This window comes from Oncorhynchus masou, chromosome 30 (assembly GCF_036934945.1).
Source record: "Oncorhynchus masou masou isolate Uvic2021 chromosome 30, UVic_Omas_1.1, whole genome shotgun sequence".
NCBI classification, from domain to species: Eukaryota; Metazoa; Chordata; class Actinopteri; order Salmoniformes; family Salmonidae; genus Oncorhynchus; species Oncorhynchus masou.
Window position 1 is genome coordinate 4,505,480 of NC_088241.1, and position 21,862 is coordinate 4,527,341.

The 21,862-nt window shown below is 40.9% G+C and overlaps 2 protein-coding genes across 2 annotated transcripts; one reads left to right on the top strand and one right to left on the bottom strand.

The window, feature by feature from the left end:
* Positions 1-4,591: 4,591 nt before the first annotated feature.
* Positions 4,592-9,968, top strand: LOC135521847 (uncharacterized). The gene is made up of 2 exons (XM_064947618.1): positions 4,592-5,521; positions 6,681-9,968. Exons 1-2 carry the CDS (start codon positions 5,470-5,472, stop codon positions 7,655-7,657), a joined length of 1,029 nt encoding a protein of 342 aa, XP_064803690.1. The 5' UTR covers positions 4,592-5,469; the 3' UTR covers positions 7,658-9,968.
* Positions 9,969-15,035: 5,067 nt separating this feature from the next.
* Positions 15,036-21,675, bottom strand: LOC135521848 (glutamate-rich WD repeat-containing protein 1-like). Its single transcript, XM_064947619.1, has 7 exons — positions 21,420-21,675; positions 21,084-21,201; positions 20,720-20,885; positions 20,355-20,565; positions 19,921-20,066; positions 19,521-19,712; positions 15,036-15,529 (listed from the first exon to the last, which is right to left on the bottom strand). The coding sequence occupies exons 1-7, from the start codon at positions 21,631-21,633 to the stop codon at positions 15,221-15,223; spliced, it is 1,356 nt and encodes a 451-aa protein (XP_064803691.1). The 5' UTR covers positions 21,634-21,675; the 3' UTR covers positions 15,036-15,220.
* Positions 21,676-21,862: the final 187 nt, after the last annotated feature.

Here is a 21,862-nt window from a genome sequence, read left to right on the forward strand (position 1 = left end):
CCTCGGAGCCAGATGCTGATGATGAGTTGGTTGCCCTATGAAGAAAAAAAATCTGTGTAAGTTTTAATGTTCTTCAAAAACATTCAAATAGCCTCTAATTTACATTCTCAGAATTTTTCTGGTGAAAAGCCATTATAAGTAAAAATATATATATATATATTTACGACTCTTCATCCTCCACCACATAACTGTCAAGCAAGGTGAATGTGATAAGATAGTCTCAACCAGGGATGGGCAACTTTGATGGGGGTGGGGGCCACAAAAAATCTGAACTCATCATGAGGGGCTGCAGTAGCTTGCTGGTCTTTGTACCCAGATCCATACCCACACGTGCACTCAGAGCCGGCCATAGCCTTTTGGGGGCCCTAAGTGAGAGTGGGTGGCCCCTCAGTTGGTAATTCGACCATGATTACTACAAGTTTAGATAGCTGGCTCGAATAATTTACCAATCTAAAAAATTGTATCTGACATGGGCTAATTGAGTGACTGTGTAGTGACTGACACAACAAGAGAAAAACTGCTGATCCACAACCAAATTTCGAAATTGCACCTTGAGTGTTCTACTATTATAACTCTAAATAATCATTCAAGACCCTGACAGAGTTCCTGAATTACAAATAAATAATAATTATTACGTTTTGGGAAATTGATCTGCATATAGCCGTGGGAAGTAGGTATGCTGAGGGTGCCCCCTGAAAAATCTGAAAGTAAAAAAGTATTAATAACAAAAAATTCTCACTAAAGTTATATGTTTTAATGTCACATGCACAAGTATGGTAAAATGCCTTTCATGCAAACTCAAAACTCAAAACCCAACAATGCAATAATCAATAACAATGTTTTTTTTATTTTATTAAACACACAAGAAATAAGAATAAGAAATATGAAATACACAATAAAATAAGTAAGTAAATATACTATATACAGGGAATATTTTTAAAAGTCAGTTCCAATAACATATTTACAATGTGCAGGGATACTGGAGTGATGGGGTAGATGTGTAAAAGGTTAAGGGGTCGAGGCACCATGATATAAGATAAACAGAGTAGCAGCAGTTTGTATGTGAGTGAGTGTGCAAGTATGTGGAGTCGGTATAAATGTCTGTGCATATTATGTGTGAGCAAGCAAATGATGGAGTGAGTATTTGTGAGTGTGTTGGAGTGACAGTGTGTGTTAGTGTGTAGGGTCCTGTGAATGTACATAGAGACAATAAAGTTTCTCTTGTGTGTAAAGTTACAAGGTTAACTCAGATAGTCCATGTAGCTATTTTGTCATCTATTTATCAATCATATTGCTTGGGGATAGAAGCTGTTCAAGAGCCTATTGGTGTCAGACTTGATGCACCGGTACCTCTTGCAGTGCGGCAGCAGACAAAATAGTCTATGGTGGTTGGAGTCTAAAAGTTGTGCACTGGGTCTTTAGCCCACGGGGCCTTTCCTAGTTCTTGATACATGGGCCTACAAAAGGGGGCTGCCAGTTGCCCATCCCTGGTCTAAACTCTGGTCTACATACAGCCAATTCAATTTGAATATTTGACTTGGGTCATAGCAACATTGTTCGCAGAGGGCGAATTATACTGTGACATTCGGGGGTCTCTATTTTTTTCATGGGACCTCCAATGTGTGCACACCCCAAAAGATGTATGGGCCTAATAGTAAAGACATTATATGTAACTGCCTGTTTTTTATTTAGCATGAACACAACCAGTCATTAAGTTTTCATCTTTATTGTCAAACAAATTACTTGACAAAGTAGGCTACCTGCGCATGTTCATCCACTCAAGCATCGAAACAATGCACTGTGTACTCACGCAATTTGATGAATCTGTTACAAAACACCAAAAAGTGTAATGACATTCAGCGATTGTCATTGAGTCTATGCTCTTGAAACCTGAATTAATACATTTTTTATAAAAAGAAAAGTTGGGACACCTGAAAAGGGTCTGAGATATGGGACTGTCCAGGGATGCCAATCCGTACTGGGCAAAGATGTACATTTTATTGAATAGTTTGAGTTATGGCCTTGTCTCAGAGGAATGTTCCTCGGAGCCAGATGCTGATGATGAGTTGGTTGCCCTATGAAGAAAAAAAAATCTGTGAAAGTTTTAATGTTCTTCAAAAACATTCAAATAGCCTCTAATTTACATTCTCAGAATGTTAATAAAACCTCTTACGAAAACTTCCAGGGAACCATAGTAAAACGTTCTCAGAACCTCCCTGCAAAATAAAAATGTAAGTTCCCAGAAAAGGCAATATGTTCACTTCTGTTCTTTTTAAATAATATTCTTAGAACTTTCTTTGAACGTTACTAATGTTTTCTTGTGGTTTTTACGTCAATCAATCAGAAAAAGTTATAGGGCCATAAACAATAACTAGTAGTTCTGCATATTCAAAGAAATATTTAAATCTCACCTTTCTGGTTAAAATAGCTGTAAATTGCTGAGGTGTAGTCACTTTTGAGGACACAAGCTCAAGTACACAGTACAAATATGATAAACATATTACATATTTTATGTGATGTATTTCCTATTCAACAAAACTGTATGAAGAAGGCTTAAAATGACTTATATGCTTTCTCAATACAGAATAATCAAGTTATAAAACTACATACTATAAGATTCCACCTTCCTTGTAACTGTGAAATGCATATTTATATGTTTAGTGTTAGAGAAAATGTGCATATTTTCTAAAGGTCTCTCTTGATGAAAACGTCTACCCCCATCGCTGCGAATGTCTCACAGAGCTCTAGCTTAGCTTCCCAAACTCGTTAGGAACTCGCCATTCATTTCATATTAATCTTGTCCGCTGTAATCAATGAACAGCATTCTTACATAGGTATTCCTCTTGTCCAAATGGGTTAGGGCAGTGTGCAGTGTGATTGCGTCGTCTGTGGATCTATTGGGGTGGTAAGCAAATTGGAGTGGGTCTAGGGTGTCAGGTAGGGTGGAGGTGATGTGATCCTTGACTAGTCTCTCGAGGCACTTCATGATGAAGGAAGTGAGTGCTACGGGGCGATAGTCATTTATCTCAGTTACCTTAGCTTTCTTGGGAACAGGAACAATGGTGTCCCTCTTGAAGCATGTGGGAACAGCAGACTGGGATAGGGATTGATTGAATATGTCCGTAAACACACCAGCCAGCTGGTCTGCGCATGCTCTGAGGACGCGGCTAGGGATGTCGTCTGGGCCGGCAGCCTTGCGAGGTTTAACACGTTTAAATGTTTTACTCACGTTGGCTGCGGTGAAGGAGAGCCCACATGTTTTGGTAGCAGGCTGTGTCCCTGGCAGTGTACTGTCCTCAAAGCGAGCAAAAAGTTGTTTAATTTGTCTGGGAGCAAGACGTCGGTGTCTTAATAGCGATGAGCCCGTCTACGGAGCCACACATGAACAATGTAAGGACAGACAGATAATTATGACTGATGCGTAACCGACACTGTTTTATCAGACATATTGATACTATGTTGTAGTGTCTTAAATGCATTGACTCGTGAACCTTAATAGTTGACTTACAGTGATAGTAGAAAATACAATCGGGTGGAATCAAGCACTATAAAAGATTAATAGCGTCCTCTTGTGGCATTGAACTGAACAGCAGACACAATAAAAATAAAAAAAAGTTTATATGGGCCACTAATCCCATTGCTTTCATTTTAAACATTATTCGGCTAATGGCTAGGTCATGTCACCCGAGACAGAAGTCCAACTTCTGTCAGATAAGAGCAAATAATTATATATTTTTTATTACTGAGCAGATTCTGATTTCCCACCTGGCTCTATTCTATTTCTGAGGTGATGTTTGGCAAGCAGAATAGAGCCCGGGAGAGGTGAGTAATATGGCGTAATAAACACACGTACATTTGTAAATCTGGTATCAGGATAAGTATGACACTGAGTCACCGATTTTATTCTATGTATTTTTTATTAGCTAAGTAATAAGTGGTAAATGCAATTTTCGTATATACGCGTCCGCTGTAACACCACGCAGGGCAAACATAGAACTGGCCAACACCCTAAAGATATCTTCTTTCAATACTCTGACAGTAGTAGTTCCTGCCTCTGAGCTGGCCTGTCAGAGTAGAGATCAAGTGTGGTTTAAATTTACTCAATCTATGTTGATTGTTGGCGCCCCAACTAGTCCCAGCCCCTGGGCGCTCCCATTGGCAGGTGTAGTTGTTGCTGGGTAGAATATCTATGCGCTCATCCCCTTAATACCGTTATCTCACATCTGGTTCTTGTTACTGCTAAATTTGAGTTCTAACAAAATACAGTCTGTTTAACTGCCTACGTGTTGTACGTGTCTCCCACAACTCATGATAACTGCCTATACCTCAAGGCCAGCCACAGCCTTTCCGCTAGTCACATCATATGTTGCAAAATGTTGCTTTTAACATACACAGACACCCTCATGATAGGCCAAGCATTTTCAATCCTCACAGTAGTAGAAGACACCCCCCCCCCCCCCCCTGATTGAATTCTATTCCCACGGTGTGCCATTCAATTTAACCTTTGGACACGTCCTCCCTCAGCTACGTAAACCTTGCGTGACGATATCCCACAAAACAGTGAGTCACTTCCATGCCTCACCATTGTGTGATTCCCTGAAGTATGAGATGGCGCTGAATGGGGAGGCAGCTCAGAGATAGTTTCTCTTGTCCCACAACAAGCGGAAGGTCTTCCTACAGCAGCGGTCAGCATTCTGATTACCTCGATCCAGGATTTCCTCAAAGTCCCCTTTCAAGAAGGATAATAGCGGGACTGACCAAAATTAGCGAAGAGGAACTGAGTGTTAGAAACCACAGGCAGTGCGCTGTAGGACAAAGCATGTTGTGCTACTCAGTGGTTGAGTATGACGATTTGCCTGACAGCATTCCCGAAAAGGGAGGAATTGTAGCCAATTTCTTACACCCATAGTAATTAGCTAAGTTTCTATCATGTAAAGGAATGACAACAACCTCTGACTGCCACCCTCAGCTTTAAGGGAGTTGGCTGAAGGAGAGAGAGAGATCTCTCATAAATGTAGTTTAATTATTTGTTTTTGATTTAACTAAGCAAGTCAGTTAAGAACAAATTCTTATTTACAATTACGGCCCATGCCGGCCAAGCCCGGACGACGCTGGGACTCCCAATCACGGCCGCATGTGATACAGCCTGGATTCGAACCAGGTTACAGGTTACTTAGTGACGCCTCTTGCACTGAGATGTAGTGCCTTAGACCGCTGCGACACTCGGGAGACCCTTATGCTACATACTTGTAACTTTGTATCAAAAACATTTAGTTGTTGATTGTTTGATCATGTGTGCACTTGATGTGGACCCTCGACCCCGTCATTCTCCCTCCATAAAACACTCCCTAATAAAATATCGCGTCACTTCCTTGCCAATCCCTTAGAAAAATAAATATTAGAAAGGGACGAACGTCGCTGGAAAAGAACGAGAAGAAGACAGAATAAAAGATAAAGAAGAAAAGACCGATGAAAAGAGGGATAGTGAGGCGGGAGGAAGAGAAACACGAGCGTAATCAAAGTAAGTTTTCCATACTTTTTCTGCTTTGGAAACACTCCCCTCAGAAACTTGATCGGCGGAGCGCAAGTTTTGTCCCCTTTCCTCCCTCCCCATCGACATCACTCATTATGGCCTTCCATAGACTAGTACTCCTGGGAAATCTATATGATACGTTTTAGAGTTCAATAAGCAGACATTATTATTTGTTGAAATGGGGTCCCGAGCTATGGCTGACAGTAAGTTTGACATAATGTAGCCTGCCTTGCCGCATAACAGCGATCAGTTTTATGAAGAGTTGTTGATTTAGCTTTGATTAGGCATATCACCTGCAAGGACAAGGGGACGCACATAGGGACTAATTAACTTTCAACCGCTTACTGTTTCATCCTCTGATGGAAGTTATTGGTAAATAGTAAACTATTGACAGTAATGTCAGACTGCTTTTTAAATGTAGGCTACCTCATTGTCTTTAAAAGCTCAGTAACACCGGGTTGAGTCCATTTTCAATATAGTTTTCAATTCAATGCAATAGTGAATCATTGTAATTGCTTTTAGTATTGCCCTATATAGTGTTCGTCTGTGGCTTTAAAGTCCCCGACCCCGAGGGAAGGAATCCAGGCAGAAGTATGTTTCACTTGCAAGTCCCAGCATGGCCTTGGCATAAATATCAATGCCAAACGACTCGTTGGTTTCTCACACTCTTGCATAACAGCCATGTTTTCATGTAGGCCTGTCATGACAGGTCACTGTATATAAGACCATAGAAGTCTCCCCTACAGTGACACTAATCAAGGGAAATGGCCGCTCAGTGACAGCTTGGCTCAGGCCCCTTTTGTGTCTTCTAAATAGGTTTATTGAGTTGATATTTGTCTCACACTGACTGAACTTGGCTCAGTGTCCGCATAAATAGATCACGTCAAAGTAAGAACATCAAGGTAGGTCGTTAGTAGTTTCATTTAGTCTGCCATTTTGTTTTCTGATGCATAGAAGTGTTTCTGCTTGATGTGTTGTCTCACCCAACTGGTTTTCTTTCCTCCCCGTCTCTGGCCTCTTTCTTTATTTCTGTCACTTTCATTTTTTCTCACCCTCTCTTCTCTACACCACTGTTTCTCTCCCTCTGTACCCCATCTTCTCTTTCCCTCTTGCCTCCTTTCTCCATAATTATTTCTCCCTCTCTCAGCTGTCATGCCACTCCACAAGTCAGCCCACAAGGCGCCTCGCCTGGACCCCACCATGATCTCCGCACCACTGGGGGACTTCCGCCACACCATGCACATCGGGAGGGGAGGAGATGCTTTCGGTGACACCTCCTTCCTGGCTACCGTCGGCCCCAGCCCTGACCCTGGGTCTCCGGGTGCCACGGCAACAAACGACTCAATGGCGCCCGTTGATTCCGAGACGCCACTTAACCACACTGATGATGTCACGGATGGCTTCGGAAGCCCACTGAACAGTGAGCTTCAGCATTCCGAGTCGGTGTCGTCTTTCACACTCGATATGGATTTCGACCTGGGCCCATCCATCATGGGTGACGTGCTGGGGGTGATGGATGGACTGGGGCTGAACTCAGACTGGACTAGGACTCGCGCTAACGAGGAAGACGTCTCCAGTCCAAGCAAAAGTCTTGTCGTTGAAGTGGAGAATTTTAAAATGGCGGCGGAGGATCAGTCTGTCAGCATAAGGAACGAGCTGAATGAGAAGAAGCTTTTAGAGATTGAGGGAGATGAGGTGGGACATGGAAGGATAATAGAGGGGACTGGAGGGATCAAGGCCAAAGGCCAGAGGCCGAAGGTGAGATTCAGCGACAAACGAGAGGAGATCATTCGCCAAGCGTCAGAGGAGGAAGGTCAGGGGTTAGATGTTGAGGAAGAGTATGTGAGTCCCACCGAGGAAGATCGAGAGAGAGGGAACAACGTCATCAGCTTGCCAATCGTGGGAATAGAGGTACAGCTCACCAACCACAAGGCGGATTCACCTTCCAGTCCCGCCTCCTCACACAGCTCAGGCTATGAGGGTGTCACCCCATTGGACAGGAGGAGGGTTGACAACTGTCACTCAGAGACTGATTCCGAGGAGGAGGAGGAAGAGGAGGAAGGGGGAGACAATGGACGGGGCTACACATTTGAAGATGAGTTTGATGATGAAATCGGCCTATAAGAGTGCTATGGGGCGTCTTACGTCAATCAATTAGAGGATAAAATGGTTCCTCGTTGGTTGTGAACTATGTACAGTTTACTTCCTCTATGCATTGTTCTGCAAATTATCATTCAAAAGGGAGGTTTAACCAAAGCTAAGTATTTCAGAAGAACTGGATATTTGAAGAGTCTCTGTTGAAATGTTTTTGGGACCAAATTTCTCCTTTGGATCCTCGGTCATAGACATGCAGTTAGTAAACAGTTACTACAGGAATCCATTTTCATTGAATCAATCTTATAAGCTCCAATTGATGGACAGAAAAATTTGACCTATGAAATAGCCACCTATGTATTGACATCAGATTTGAAATGCTACATTTTTAAGACACTGTACTTCAATTTATTTTGTCTCAATTGAAAATACAAAGAATAGCCTAGTATTGTTTTAGGCCAAGCAGGTTTTAAGTGAATAAATAGCCTAGTTTGCAGCACTTTAATTCATTTCAAGAAACTGGAAGCTTTACTGTTAAATCAGTGCTCAGTAAAAGATAATGACAGTTTTTTAAATGACAATGATTAAGGCAAATTGAAATGTTTTAACTAACATGTTTTAGTTTTTACCAGGTCAAAGGTGTTTCTTAAGAGAAAGCGCATATGATACAGAAAGACTAGTATCTTATGCTGAAGGTGCCTTAAAGGGAGTCGTTGTTCATATCCCTGTGCTTTAACTCACCATAGCCATGTCTTCCTTCTTCATGTTGTATTTTCATATCATGTATTGCTCAGAGCAAATTGCTTTGTTGTCTATTTTGCATTGCATCTTAATGCTCTTAGAAACAAACTAAATTAATCAGCCTTTTTAGGACAAATATAGATTTCTTTGCCACCTGTTTCTCCACCTAATGCATGGAAAGTGTTTGTTTTTTCCTGAGTGATTTTATTGTTAAATGCCACTGGGTTGTTCCACGAAATTAGTCCTTTTAAGGTAGTGTAACTTGGTTAAAAATATATATATATTTTAACATTCTGTAATGATGAGCACATTTTCAACTTAATAAAACATGTTTTCACATCTCAATATACTATAACTGCCAAATAAAGTAAGTGTTGACTGTAACAGGGTTAATGATTTCATCTTAAATCAGCCATAAATCACCTTGTGACAGGGGGAATGGAAGCTTATTGCTTGCAAAAGGGAGGGGCAATTGAATGCAAGGTTCAAAATTTTTGATTAAGTTAAACATTATTAGCCTGTAGCAGGGTTGACGAGTAAAAGCGCGACCCACTCAGTGTTTCACCACAAAACACCAGAAAATGGCCAAAAAGAGTAGAACCAGCTCACCTGCATTTACACTATGATTTGACTATTAGTTTATTTGAAAAAAATATTTAAAAATGAATAGTTTTACGATATTAAGACAAGTTCAGTTCACGTAACAGGGTTGACCTTAAAATGAGTGACTTTCCTTTTTTTAAATATTTGTAAAAAAGATTTACCTTTAATGAATCACTAAACTCAAGAAATAAAAAAATTATCTTCAGAAATGACTCAGAATTAACAACAGAATAACTAGGGTTTTACAATTTTGGGGTGAAGTGGATTAAAACCTGAGAAGTCAGTGCACAGAGGGACATGTCAATGCTGAATTTTATTCAAAAAAAATCTGATTTATAGAATTATCCATGTGGTCTACTTAATTTTAATATAACAGGCTTTTAAATCCAATATTTGTGCACAATTTATACTTAAAATATCAAAGGATGCAAAAGCAACTAATTTCATGGAACAACCCTACTCTGTTTATGGATACCTCATTTTAAGGATTTCCTCTTATTTAGAGCTTTAATATCTATGGTGTTTTCATGACATAAATCTATCATTCCTATTTTTTAACTGTGAACTGTTCACATTCCAATATTTAATTTCTCAAGTCAGAATTTTTCTGACCTAAATTACATCCAATGTAGGCCTATTTTTATTTGAATGCATTTAGCCTGTGTAGTCAATTACAAAAGTTCTTAGTTTTGTTTTTAACAACCAATGACAATCTCTGAAATTGATGTGCTTCATCTCATGTTTTGAATTTCAGTTGCAAAGCATATAATGACCTTATATTTAATGCTTCTTTTGGACCAACATTGTACAAGGGGGTTGGGTTGAATGCATTCAGGTGTACCATTGACTAGGTATCCCCCTTTCCCCTTACAAGTAATGCTGTAGGGAGAAGAGGAGGGGGTCTGGAAAGAATTGTCTCTGGACATGTTCTTTATCTCGTGATGGATCCTCTTGGATATGCTGGTTACTTCAATAAACATATTTCCTTACAGCGTAATGTTTCAGCAAAGTGTTTCCTTGTGTCAGTGTACTCATTAACTTTATGTGGAAAGATGGCAGGAATATTAACACTCTACTACATCTGTATTTGGACAGAGATGCCACCCTTTAAAATGTGGCTATATTCTCCAGCATTTTGGATATGAGATAATGCTTCATATGAGATGACAGGACAGAATGTCATCTTTTTATTTGAGGGTATTTTACTGTTTAGAAACGAAAGCATTTTATAGATCTATTCCCCCCCCCCCCCCCCCATTTGTAGATGTCAAGCATTTGGACAAATGTTGCTTCCAAATTCCTAGCACATATTGACTACATCAAAATTGTAACTACAAACTCATTGGATGCATTTGCAGTTTGTTTTGTTTTTGTTTTGCCCAATAGAAACTGAATGTTGACTTGAGTCATTTTCTAAGTGAGTAGATACAATGTTTCTGAACACTTCTAAATCAATCCTGATAATACCATGATTAAGAAAAATCATTCATGAATGATGAGTGTGAAAGTTAGGCTCCAACAAAGCATGCAAACCTGTCACCATTACCAATAATGGGGGAGATGAGCATTTTTTGGTGGGGGTATGATCTTCATCCCTCTAACTTTCTCACTCATTCACAGATCATTTATGATTATCTATAATCATGGTTGCATTCTTATTCATGTAGGTGTTCACAAACACCTTAACTTACGATAAAAGTGTCTCAAATGACAGTACATTATTCACCATTCACTTCCTATTGGAGAAACATCATCCGAAACATAACCAAAACAAGCTGTGTTTACAAATATTGCCGCATGAGTGCGCTGTGCGCAAGCTGTGCAAGTTGGTGGCAGAACAAGGGAGAGTTCTTATCGAACACCAGCAAAAACAAACGCCTATTTACATGTAGTTTATGAGTGCCTTTCACACTACTTTTGGATTATGATTGGATTTTAAGGCTCGTATGAATGTCCTTCTTAATATAATGTTTGTGTCATCATCGCAAATCCACTGCATTATACTTCAACCAGTAAAATTGATATTTCGGCTAGCTTTTGCTACAGCCTATATCAACGAGCGTAAGCATTCTAGATAACTGCTTCATCCAAAATTTGTTATTTAGCAAAAATCCCAACCCAAATATAATCTTAACGACTGTTCAAGAAAGAATCAAAACATAATTGTAAGCGTATGAGAACCTCAAAAAGTTATTTTGTTTGTAAGTAATAAAAACGTAAATCTAGGGTATGTCGAATGGGCAGATGGCGATGGCTTTCTTACTGCCGCCAAGAGTAGCGCGCATCTGTGCATGACGTCAGTGTGTCGTGTACTGGAAAAGGGTCTATGCATCCAAGAAGTTTGTAGTCACAAGCTTGATGTAGTTAGTGGTCATGTCAGAATACTCATACTTGTGTCCTAATAGGCAGTGGTCTAAAGTACTTAAGTAAAAATACTTTCAAGTAGTTTTTTTGGGTATCTGTACTTTACTATTTATATTTTTGTTACATGTTTTGTTGTTGTTACATCTCGTTACATTTTGAATGCTTGGCAGGACAAGAAAATGATCGAATTCAAACACTTATCAAGAGAACATCCCTGGTCATCCTACTACCTCTGATCTGGCGGACTCACTAAACGCAAATGCTTGGTTTATAAATGTTGTCTGTTGAGTGTTGGAGTGTGACTCTGGCTATCAGTAAATAAAAAAATAAAATGGTACCATATGTTTTGCTTAATATAAGACATTTGAAATTATTTATACTTTTACTTTTATTTTCGATTCTTAAGTACATTTTAGCAATTACATTTACTTTTGATACTTAAGTACATTTAAAATCAAATACTTTTAGACTTTTACTCAAGTAGTATTTTACTGGGTGACTTTCACTTTTACTTGAGTCATTTTCTATTAAGGTATCTTTACTTTTACTCAAGTATGGGTATTAGGTACTTTTTCCACAACTGCTAATAGGACGTTTGAGTATGCATTTAATTTTTTTTTTTTTTACAGTATGTGACGTTTCAAAAATCGAGTATACTTTAAATGTGCAGATGTCAAATTCATTTCGGCTTTGACAACAGCTGATAATCAATAAGGATGTGCTACCGAAATTAGTCACAAATGCGAAACCATGCAGTCCAGCATGACGCATTCTAATTATGCGACAATATAACGTTTTATATTATGTGAATTTTCTTAAATCATGTATGGTTTAAATGCCAATATGTTGTGCTAATTTTGGCGCTTCATATAGTAGAATTCGATGCACACTTTTCCACAATGCATTGGAAGAGGTGGGCTGCGAGTGATAAGCCTCGAGTTCTCTTTCAACAAAACTAGGCTATTATTAATTGGGAAGATGCCCAATAGCAAGCTTCTGCGGAAACCTGGTCTTAGAACATTTCATATTATTCTGTATATAAATCCAGGACGCTCCATTTAGTATATGTTACGTCTGGTATGGTTACATAAGACAGATGGTTACTTCAGGCAAAAACAAAAGGAGGGTGGGTGGTCGTGTGGATAGGATGGGTTGGCGTATAACGTGAACGTCTAGTAACTTTTGAACTACGTTTGAGCTACATTGCAACTACTTAGCATGTTATGTAACCCTTCTGTTAACCCGAACGCCCATCCCAGCTAATATTAGCCACCTAGCTAGAATTCGTAACATATCATACGTTTTGCAAATTCGTAAGCTATGAAATGTGTAATGGACATCCCAAAATTAATACATACAATACGAAACGTAACATCGTTGTAAATGGAGTGTATCTGCTTTAAATACAGAATACTACAAAATGCTCTGAGACTAGGTTGTTTGCGGTGGTGTTCAAATGCCGTTTTTGTTCTTACAATGATCACGAGTATCGCATCGTAGACTAGTCATTTTTCTCCTTAAAAACTACGTGGATTTATGTTTTCTAATTGAAAAGTGTTTATTGTTCTCTTGGCTTTCGTCGGAGCTTTTAAATACTAAACCATCTTTTGATTTGTGAATGTGTAGGCACCAGGGACTTGGTATGTGGCTGTGTTATTGATGCCATATTAATCAGGCCTTTTGATTTGAACATATGGATTGTTTTAGTGTTGTAGGCGTGGCTATCTATTTTATCTGTCCACTGTCCACGTTTTATGTGCAATAGCCCTTTGATTTTAACATTTTAAACGTTTGTGTGTACTACTAGGCTGTTTGATTTCATTATTTTCTGTTACAGCACTTTGTTGAAATGGAACCAAATTAGTTTGTCTTCAGTCCTTAAATAGGAGCTATATGGTCTAGGTCAAATGTGATAGTCTTCCTATAACCAGCCTGAGTAGGCCTATAACTCCATTCCTATTTTATTCAGAGTTTAGAGAAATGAATCGAATTGGAAATGAACTATTATCAGGCTGGTTAATGTAATGTATGTCTGTTGAATTTGGAAAAAAATCCACCCACATTCTGCCCCGCCCCACCTACTCAGCCAATCAGGAGCCGCTACTGAGTTGCAGCTGTGGCATACGGCATACTTTTTACTAAACGGTACATGCTAAATAGAATGCAACTGTGAGTGAATAGCATGGAGTTTAAGTATGTAGTATGCTAGTATGGGTATTTGGACAAAACCACTGTGTGCATATACAGCTCTGGAAAAAATTAAGAGACCACTGCAAAATTATCAGTGTCACTATTTATAGGTATGTGTTTGAATAAAATTAGCATTTTTGTTTTATTCTATAAACTACTGACAACATTTCTCCCAAAATACAAATATTGTCATTTAGAGCATTTACTTACAGAAAATAACTGGTCAAAATAACAAAAAAAAGATGCAGTGTTGTCAGACCTTGAATAATGCAAGAAAATAAGTTCATATAAATTTTTAAACAACACAATACTAATGTTTTAACTTAGGAAGAGTTCAGAAATCAATATTTGGTGGAGTAACCCTGATTTTCAATCACAGCTTTCATGCATCTTGGCATGCTAGCCACCAGACTTTCACATTAATGTTGGGTGACTTTATGCCACTCTTGACACAAAAATTCAGGCAGCTCGGCTTTGTTTGATGGCTTGTGACCATCCATCTTCCTCTTGATCACATTCCAGAGGTTTTCAATGGGGTTCAGGTCTGGAGATTGGGCTGGCCATGACAGGGTCTTGATCTGGTGGTCCTCCATCCACACCTTGATTGACCTGGCTGTGTGGCATGGTCCTGCTGGAAAAAACAATCCTCAGTGTTGGGGAACATTGTCAGAGCAGAAGGAAGCAAGTTTTCTTCCAGGACAACCTTGTACGTGGCTTGATTCGTGCATCCTTCACTAAGACAAATTTTTGCGCCAGGAGTGGAATAAAGTCACCCAACATCAATGTGAAAGACTGGTGGAGAGCATGCCAAGACGCATAAAAGCTGTGATTCAAAGTCAGGGTTATTCCACCAAATATTCCTAAGTTAAAACATTAGTATGGCGTTTAAAAATGATTACGAACTTGTTTTCTTTGCATTATTCAAGGTCTGACAACACTGCATCTTTTTGTTATTTTGACCAGTTGTCATTTCTGCAAATAAATGCTCTAAATGATATTTTTATTTGGAATTTGGGAGAAATGGGTCCTGTGTGGCTCAGTCGGTAGAGCATGGCGCTTGCAACGCCAAGCGTCGTGGGTTCGATTCCCGCTGGGGCCACCCATATGTAAAAGTAGTGGCCCCAGCCGACTTGTAAGTCGCTTTGGACAAAAGCGTCTGCTAAATGGGATATATATATATATATATATATAAATGTTGTCAGAAGATTATAGAATACATTTTTTTTTTTTACCTAAACACATACCTATAAATAGTAAAACCAGAGAAACGGATCATTTTGCAGTGGTCTCTTCATTTTTTCCACAGCTGAATATACAAATACCCTCAAATAAAAGGTGACACTGTACTAAACCCTTTGATCTAAAAGCAAAATGTAATATTAGCATCACTCTAGAAATAAAGACATAGGGGGGTGTACGTCAATGTTAATGACTAACTCATGATCTCATTCCTTCATGTCAACGACAGGCATTTTGTTGGGTTGAGAAAAAATATACACCAAAACAGTAATTTGGTAAAGTGTTTTACTTTGAACATGTTGGTACACATGCTACTTGTATGTTATTCCTTCTGGCCTTCACATGCACAGTACATGGTAAATGCATGCCAACAGAGCAGTGAGGGGACTGAAAAATAAAAAACACAGGCACACACACTTAGACCCTCTCTCTCTCACACACACACACACACACACACTATACAGAGATGGTCCTGAACACGTTGAAGCCTGACAGAGCAGTAGAGACCATCACTCCAGGTATCTGCGGGTGCCAGTGGATTTCCTTGACCTCTGTCTGACCCTGGTGCAGGAACAGCAGCTGGGGGGGCAGGTCCTTCACCCCCTCCGCCCTCGCACCAACATCACATGACTCTACCGATAGGTCCCATTGGCTGACCACGTCGTCCGCTCCAGAGGCGGCGAACACGCTGGAGTCCACAGGGTTCCATTCTACTGATGTCACTGGCGCGCTGTGCTGCTTGAAGTTAGCCACCGGCCGGCCCGACTGAAAGCACAGGTAGATAATATTACGGTTTAACATCATCTCTCCTCACTTCTGTTGTGAACATTCTGGTTTAGAATAACTGCATAACCATGTTTAAGATCTGCCTTGTCAAACACACACTGACCCCAGACCAGTCCCATGGACGACCTCCCAAGGGTTCTAAAGCGCAATACGAGTCAGACCATGTAACCACTGTTGATTTGGTGCTCCTCCAGCACTTCAGAGTAATAGCAAATCTCTAAAGCTCAAAGCTAAAAATAAATAAAATAAAAAAGAGGGCCAGTGTGTGGTAGCCAACTTCCTCTAAATTCCACCCACATCTTGAAATGCCATCATACAGGAAAGGACAGGATTACCGTGGGTGCAGAGAAGGGGCGGGGGAGACAAGAGGACTTATCATACAACGCATCACCAGGGGCAAACTACCTGCCCTCCAGGACACCTACAGCACCCGATGTCACAGGAAGGCCAAAAAGATCATCAAGGACAACAACCACCCAAGCCACTGCCTGTTCACCTTGCCATCATCCAGAAGGCGAGGTCAGTACAGGTGCATCAAAGCGGAGACAGAGAGACTGAAAAACAGCTTCTATCTCAAGGCCATCAGAATATTAATCAGCCATCACTAACAATGAGTGGCAGCTGCCAACATACTGACTCAAAGCTCTAGCCACTTTAATAATTAAAAATTGGATGTAATAAATGTGTTACAAGTCACTTTATATAATGTTTACATACCCTACATTACTCATCTCATATGTATATACTGCACTCTATACCACCTACTGCATCCTGCCTATGCCGTACTTACATATTCTTACTCATTCCTTTACACTTGTGTGTGCATAAGGTAGTTGTTGTGAAATTGTTAGATATTACTGCACGGTTGGAACTAGAAGCAAAAGCATTTCACTACACTTGCATTAACATCTGCTAACCATGTGTATGTGACCAATAATATTGTATTTGATTATTGTCCGATGCACAGAAAACACAGGTAGAGATTGATGGCAGTGTGTGATTGTCACTGCACGCCACTGCTGCTGAACAATCTGTTAAGAGTGTTGGGACTGCAGCCATTTTAAACCCAAACAAACCAACCCAGATGGTGCAATGATGATGCAAAGATGGCATTTACGGTATTTGCCATCCTTCCATTACATTTTATGGGTTCAATATTTTCCAGAAAATCTTAAAATATACCTTTGAGAAAATTGCAACCATCCGGGTATTCCTGTTCAACCCAGAAATGCTATTTAAAGTTGCAGCTAATGAAGAAGAAAAAGCTGTGTACATTTGCAAATACTGTGCCAAATCACATGTGAAGAATGCAACAAAGATGCAGAATCATCTGGCCAAGTACATAAAGTTCTCTCAGCGCTCACAACAAGCAACCGTTGACAAAAGCTAATGGTCCTGCTGGAATCATTTGGTTTTTTTTGACTCAATGGAGGAACGTAGTCAGAGAAACGCTGATGAATGTCTTGATCGAGCTGTGTATGCAACTGGTTCCTCTCTGATGCTCACAGGCAATGTGTCTTGGAAGAGATTTGTGAATGTTCTTCGCCCAGCATACACCCCTCCAACCAGACATGCTTTATCTACTCATTTGCTGGATGCAGAGTTCAACAGAGTTCAAGTGAAGGTCAAGCAAATCATCGAGAAAGCAGAATGTATTGCAATCATCTCTGAAGGGTGGTTGAATGTTCGTGGGCAAGGAATAATTAACTACATCATCTCCACCCCTCAATCAGTATTCTAAAAGAGCACAGACACGGGACAATAGACACACCGGTCTCTACATTGCAGATGAGCTGAAGGCAGCCAATGACCTTGGACCACAGAAAGTATTTGCACTGGTGACAGACAATGCTGTGAACACGAAGGCTGCTTGGTCTATAGTGGAGGAGTCCTAACCTCACATCACACCCATTGGTTGTGCTGCTCATGCATTGAATCTTCTCCTCAATGACACCATGGCACTGAAAACAATAGATACGCTCTACAAGAGAGCCAAGGAAATGGTTAGGTATGTGAAGGGTCATCAAGTTATAGCAGAAATCTACCTCACCAAGCAATGTGATAAGAATAAGAGCACCACATTGAAGCTGCCCAGCAACACCCGTTGGGGTGGTGTTGTTATCATGTTTGACAGTCTCCTGGAGGGGAAGGAGTCTCTCCAAGAAGTGGCCATATCACAGCCTGCCGATATGGACAAGCCCAATCAAGAGGATCCTGCTGGATTATGTATTTTGGGAGAGGGTGGTAACAGCTTGAAACTCCTGAAACCTATAGCAGAAGCCATTGCACGGATTGAGGGAGACAATGCCATCCTGTCGGATGTTCAGACTCTGCTAGCAGATGTAAGAGAAGAAATCCACTGCCCTGCCCACTTCATTGTTTCTCCAAGCAGAGGAAACTGCAGTTCTGAAACACATCAAAAAAGCGTGAAGTACACTGGCAAGAGCATCTTGTCTGGTGCAGAGATCAACAAGGCCTATGGTGTCATCACTACCGTGTCTCGCCACCTTGGCTTGGATGAGGGCAAGGTTCTTGGCAGTCTGGCGAAGTACACTTCCAAGCAAGGGCTTTGGGATGGAGATGCAGTATGGCAGTCGTGCCAACATATCTCATCAGCCACCTGGTGGAAGGGACTTTGTGGATCTGAGGCTCTTTCCCCTGTTGCCTCCATCAGCCTCCAAATCCCACCAACATCAGCCGCCTCAGAGCGTAACTTGTCCTTGTTTGGGAACACACACACCAAAGCACGCAACAGGCTGACCAATACAAGGGTTGAAAAATTGGTGGTCATCCAGGCAAATCTGATGCTTTTTGAGCCTGACAACGAGCCATCCTCAACAATGTTGGAAAGTGATAGTGAAGATGAGGCCTCAGAGTCTGATGTTCAAGAGGTGAACATTGATGAGAGTCAGGGAGAAGAGATGGAAGCCTGAGAGGAAGACAACCAAAGATTTTGTTTCTAGAATATCATTTTACAGATGTATGTTGAAAACATTTTTGGTTACAATGGATCATTGGGGATCATTAAATATTAATTTTGTTATTTAGTGAACTTATTTAATTAAAAGTTCAATTCACAACTAAATCATTTTTAAAATGTCTTTTGGAAGTATTTAATAATTTGCAATTATGTCTACTTATGATAAGGTAAAAGGTATAGGTTTCTGTCTCCATATATGGAAAATAGACTACTGTTCAAAAGTTAAGTCACTTAGAAATGTCCTTGTTTTTTTTAAAGAAAAGCTATTTTTTTGTCCATTAAAATAATATTAAATTGATCAGAAATACAGCGTAGACATTGTTAATGTTGTAAATGGAATATCTACATAGGCGTACTGACGCCAATTGTCAGCTTCAGTGAAGAGGCGACTGGGGGATGCTAAGTTTCTCTGTCCAGTGTCTGTTCTTTTGCCCATCTTAATATTTTATTTTTTATTGGCCAGTCTGAGATATGGATTTTTATTTGCAACTCTGCCTAGAAGGCCAGCATCAACAAGGAAATTTCTAAGTGACCCCAAACTTTTGAACGGTAGTGTATATCCAATGCAAAAAAACATCTACATTTAAATGGTATTAATATTAATTTCTGTTAATTCCCACAGAAAATTTCCACCTCTGAATATTCCCTAAAATGTGCAACACTAATGGTGACTATTTAAACACTGATGGCCTAGAGAAAGCAGCTATTTTACAGTCTCTCAGTCCCAGCTTTAATGCACCTGTACGGTCTCTGCCTTTAAATGCTAAATAACAAAATGTTTTCATGTGCAACTTCAGCAATGATGGTTTTGGGAAACAGCTCTGAGATTAAATGATGCTCCTACGAAGGTTCTAACGATTAACTTAGCCTTCAGTTTCCCAAAATAAACTTTCCCTGGTTCGTACCGTAGGATCAGCTGACCCTCCCTAAATCCCAACCTTAGACCAATGTCTAAGTCTAGGGGCAAATTAACCCTACTGCAGTTCTTACCTGGAACTGCCTCAAGTCCCAAACTTTCAGAAGTCCGTCGTCCCCGCCGGACAGGAGGAATGGTTCAGTCCTGTTCCAACTGATGACGTTGACGTCTGAGGAGTGTGCCTCCTTGGCACAGAGCATGGAGTTGGGCGGGGCTCTGGTGTCCCAGACCCGGATGGACTGATCCACAGAGCAGGACGCAAAAACCTTGGGGGTAGGATTAAAGAGGGAGGAGGGAGAAAAGAGGGAGGAGGGAGAAAAAGAGGACAATGAGACAGAAAGTTGCAGTTTTAGCTATAATTCTGCAACTGACCTCATTTCATGTCTGCTTTTTCTGACATTAAAAAAGTAAAGTTTCTTTACATCTACTGATATTGTCACTCAGCCTAACATCCCACTGCTTCTCCCATCATACCGTGGCTTCTGTGGGTGACCACTGCAGGTCCTCCACGGACTTGGTGTGAGAACTGAAAGGCCGTTGGTCGATCTGCCAGGAAGTCCCTCCCTCCTGTGGTTCCCACACGTGGATGTTCTTTTTGCAGTCGCCACTGACCAGCCGACCTTTTAGACAAAACATACTAATAAATGAGATTATTATTCCACTCATGTATTCACATTTATTTAGGGACAGTTTCCCAGAACCACATTAAGACTAGTCCTGTACAAAAAAAATCTAATTTATCATCAAGGTAATTAGATTGAGCCAGTCATTCTCATTAATTTGGGATGGAAGCCAACATAGTAGACGTCCGCTTCTACATAGAACAGTAACTACACAGCGGATGGTGAGGAATATGCACTCTGCTTTAGACGTACCAAAACATCAGACGTGGCAATGGACCGACTCACCGGGTACTTTGGGCGACCAATCAATGGCAAAGCCCTCACTCATGTGACCCGAGAAACTGAAGAGGGGCGTGGCTTCCTTCTGCTGTTTAACAAAGGTTGACATGGCAGCTGAACTGTGGACGGCTTCCATCTGGGATCGGAGGTCAAATATCTCCACCTGACCTTTCTCTGACCAGACAGCAGCCAATGACTGATCTCCACGATGGGTCACCTGGTGGGAAAACAGACAGCGTTAATGTTGAGCCTTTCAAACCACTGCTGCCTCACATCACACACAGTCCAATCAGGGCACATGTACAGAAGAACAAACTGAGGGTGCAAGAGATATTCAGATACTCTCAGACAATGAGAACAGTTAAACTCACTCGGACTCTGTTGATCCCTCCGTAGTGAGGCATCATGGCCAACTCCATCTGTGGCTTCTTATCTTCATCATCATCCTCTTCATCACTCTCTCCATCACTGCTCTCGTCCCCCTCCTTCACTTTCTCTGTAGTACCGTGGAGGTTGTGCATGCGTATGAGAAGCAGTCTTAGAGGAAGGAGGAGAAAAGGTATGGTAGGATAAGTCAATGAGGCCTGGGCAATGAAGGACTACCAATAGCGGGGTGTGCAAAAAGTATATTCAATGTAAGTATTTGGGGATCCCTTCACATCAGCCTCCCAATAGGAAGGCAATCTGAGTGTATGCTGAGTGTCATTGTTATGGATCGGTGGGTGTGACAGCTACCTGTTGCTGAGGGCAGCGTCAGCCTGTGTGCCTGCACAGAGCAACATAGAGAGGGGATACTGTTCCCTGCCGTCTCCATTCGCATCTCTCAACACGTCGAAGCTCAGGCAAGGAGCACCTGGGGCGGGGGATTTATGGTGACAAAGCAAAACAATCAGCAAGTGCCCATCTAGATCAATCTTTGGTGAATTACAAACTAATGCTATAACGTTAGCAAACAAGCTATCCAATACATTTGAAATAACAGTTCGTGACATTGTAAGTTCAAAACATTCTAATTAATTTGTTTGATGGGCAATAAAATAACTCTATTTGCTAGTTAACTGTTGGACCAACCTGTCTGACACTCGTGGTACATGCGGTAAGCCGACCGGTCCATCTCGAGCTCCTCTCCGGGTTGGAGAGGCTGTTTTCCGGGGACATAAACTTGAGTTTCCTGTTCTCCATCCTTTCCCTCTTCTTCCATTTCGTCTTCGTCGCTGCCACCCCCTTCCATTTCTTCCATCTCTCCATCTTCGTTCGGAAGCGTGTCTTCTCCGGGCGCCGACATTTTGAGAGGGGCCAGGCTTTGCTTACTTCCGGTGGATTGATCACGTGGTTTGTCTCTCGCTCGCTCATTTGCGATAATTCAGCTGATGTGCCCCCTCTATTCCTGACGTCTTTGGCAGACAGCCTGGAATTTTTCCTGACCCTTGCTACTGCCAGAAAGTCCACTAATTCTAAAAGCATCTAACCAAGGAAGGAATTACTGTAATCTTATGGATAAACAAAAAGTATGA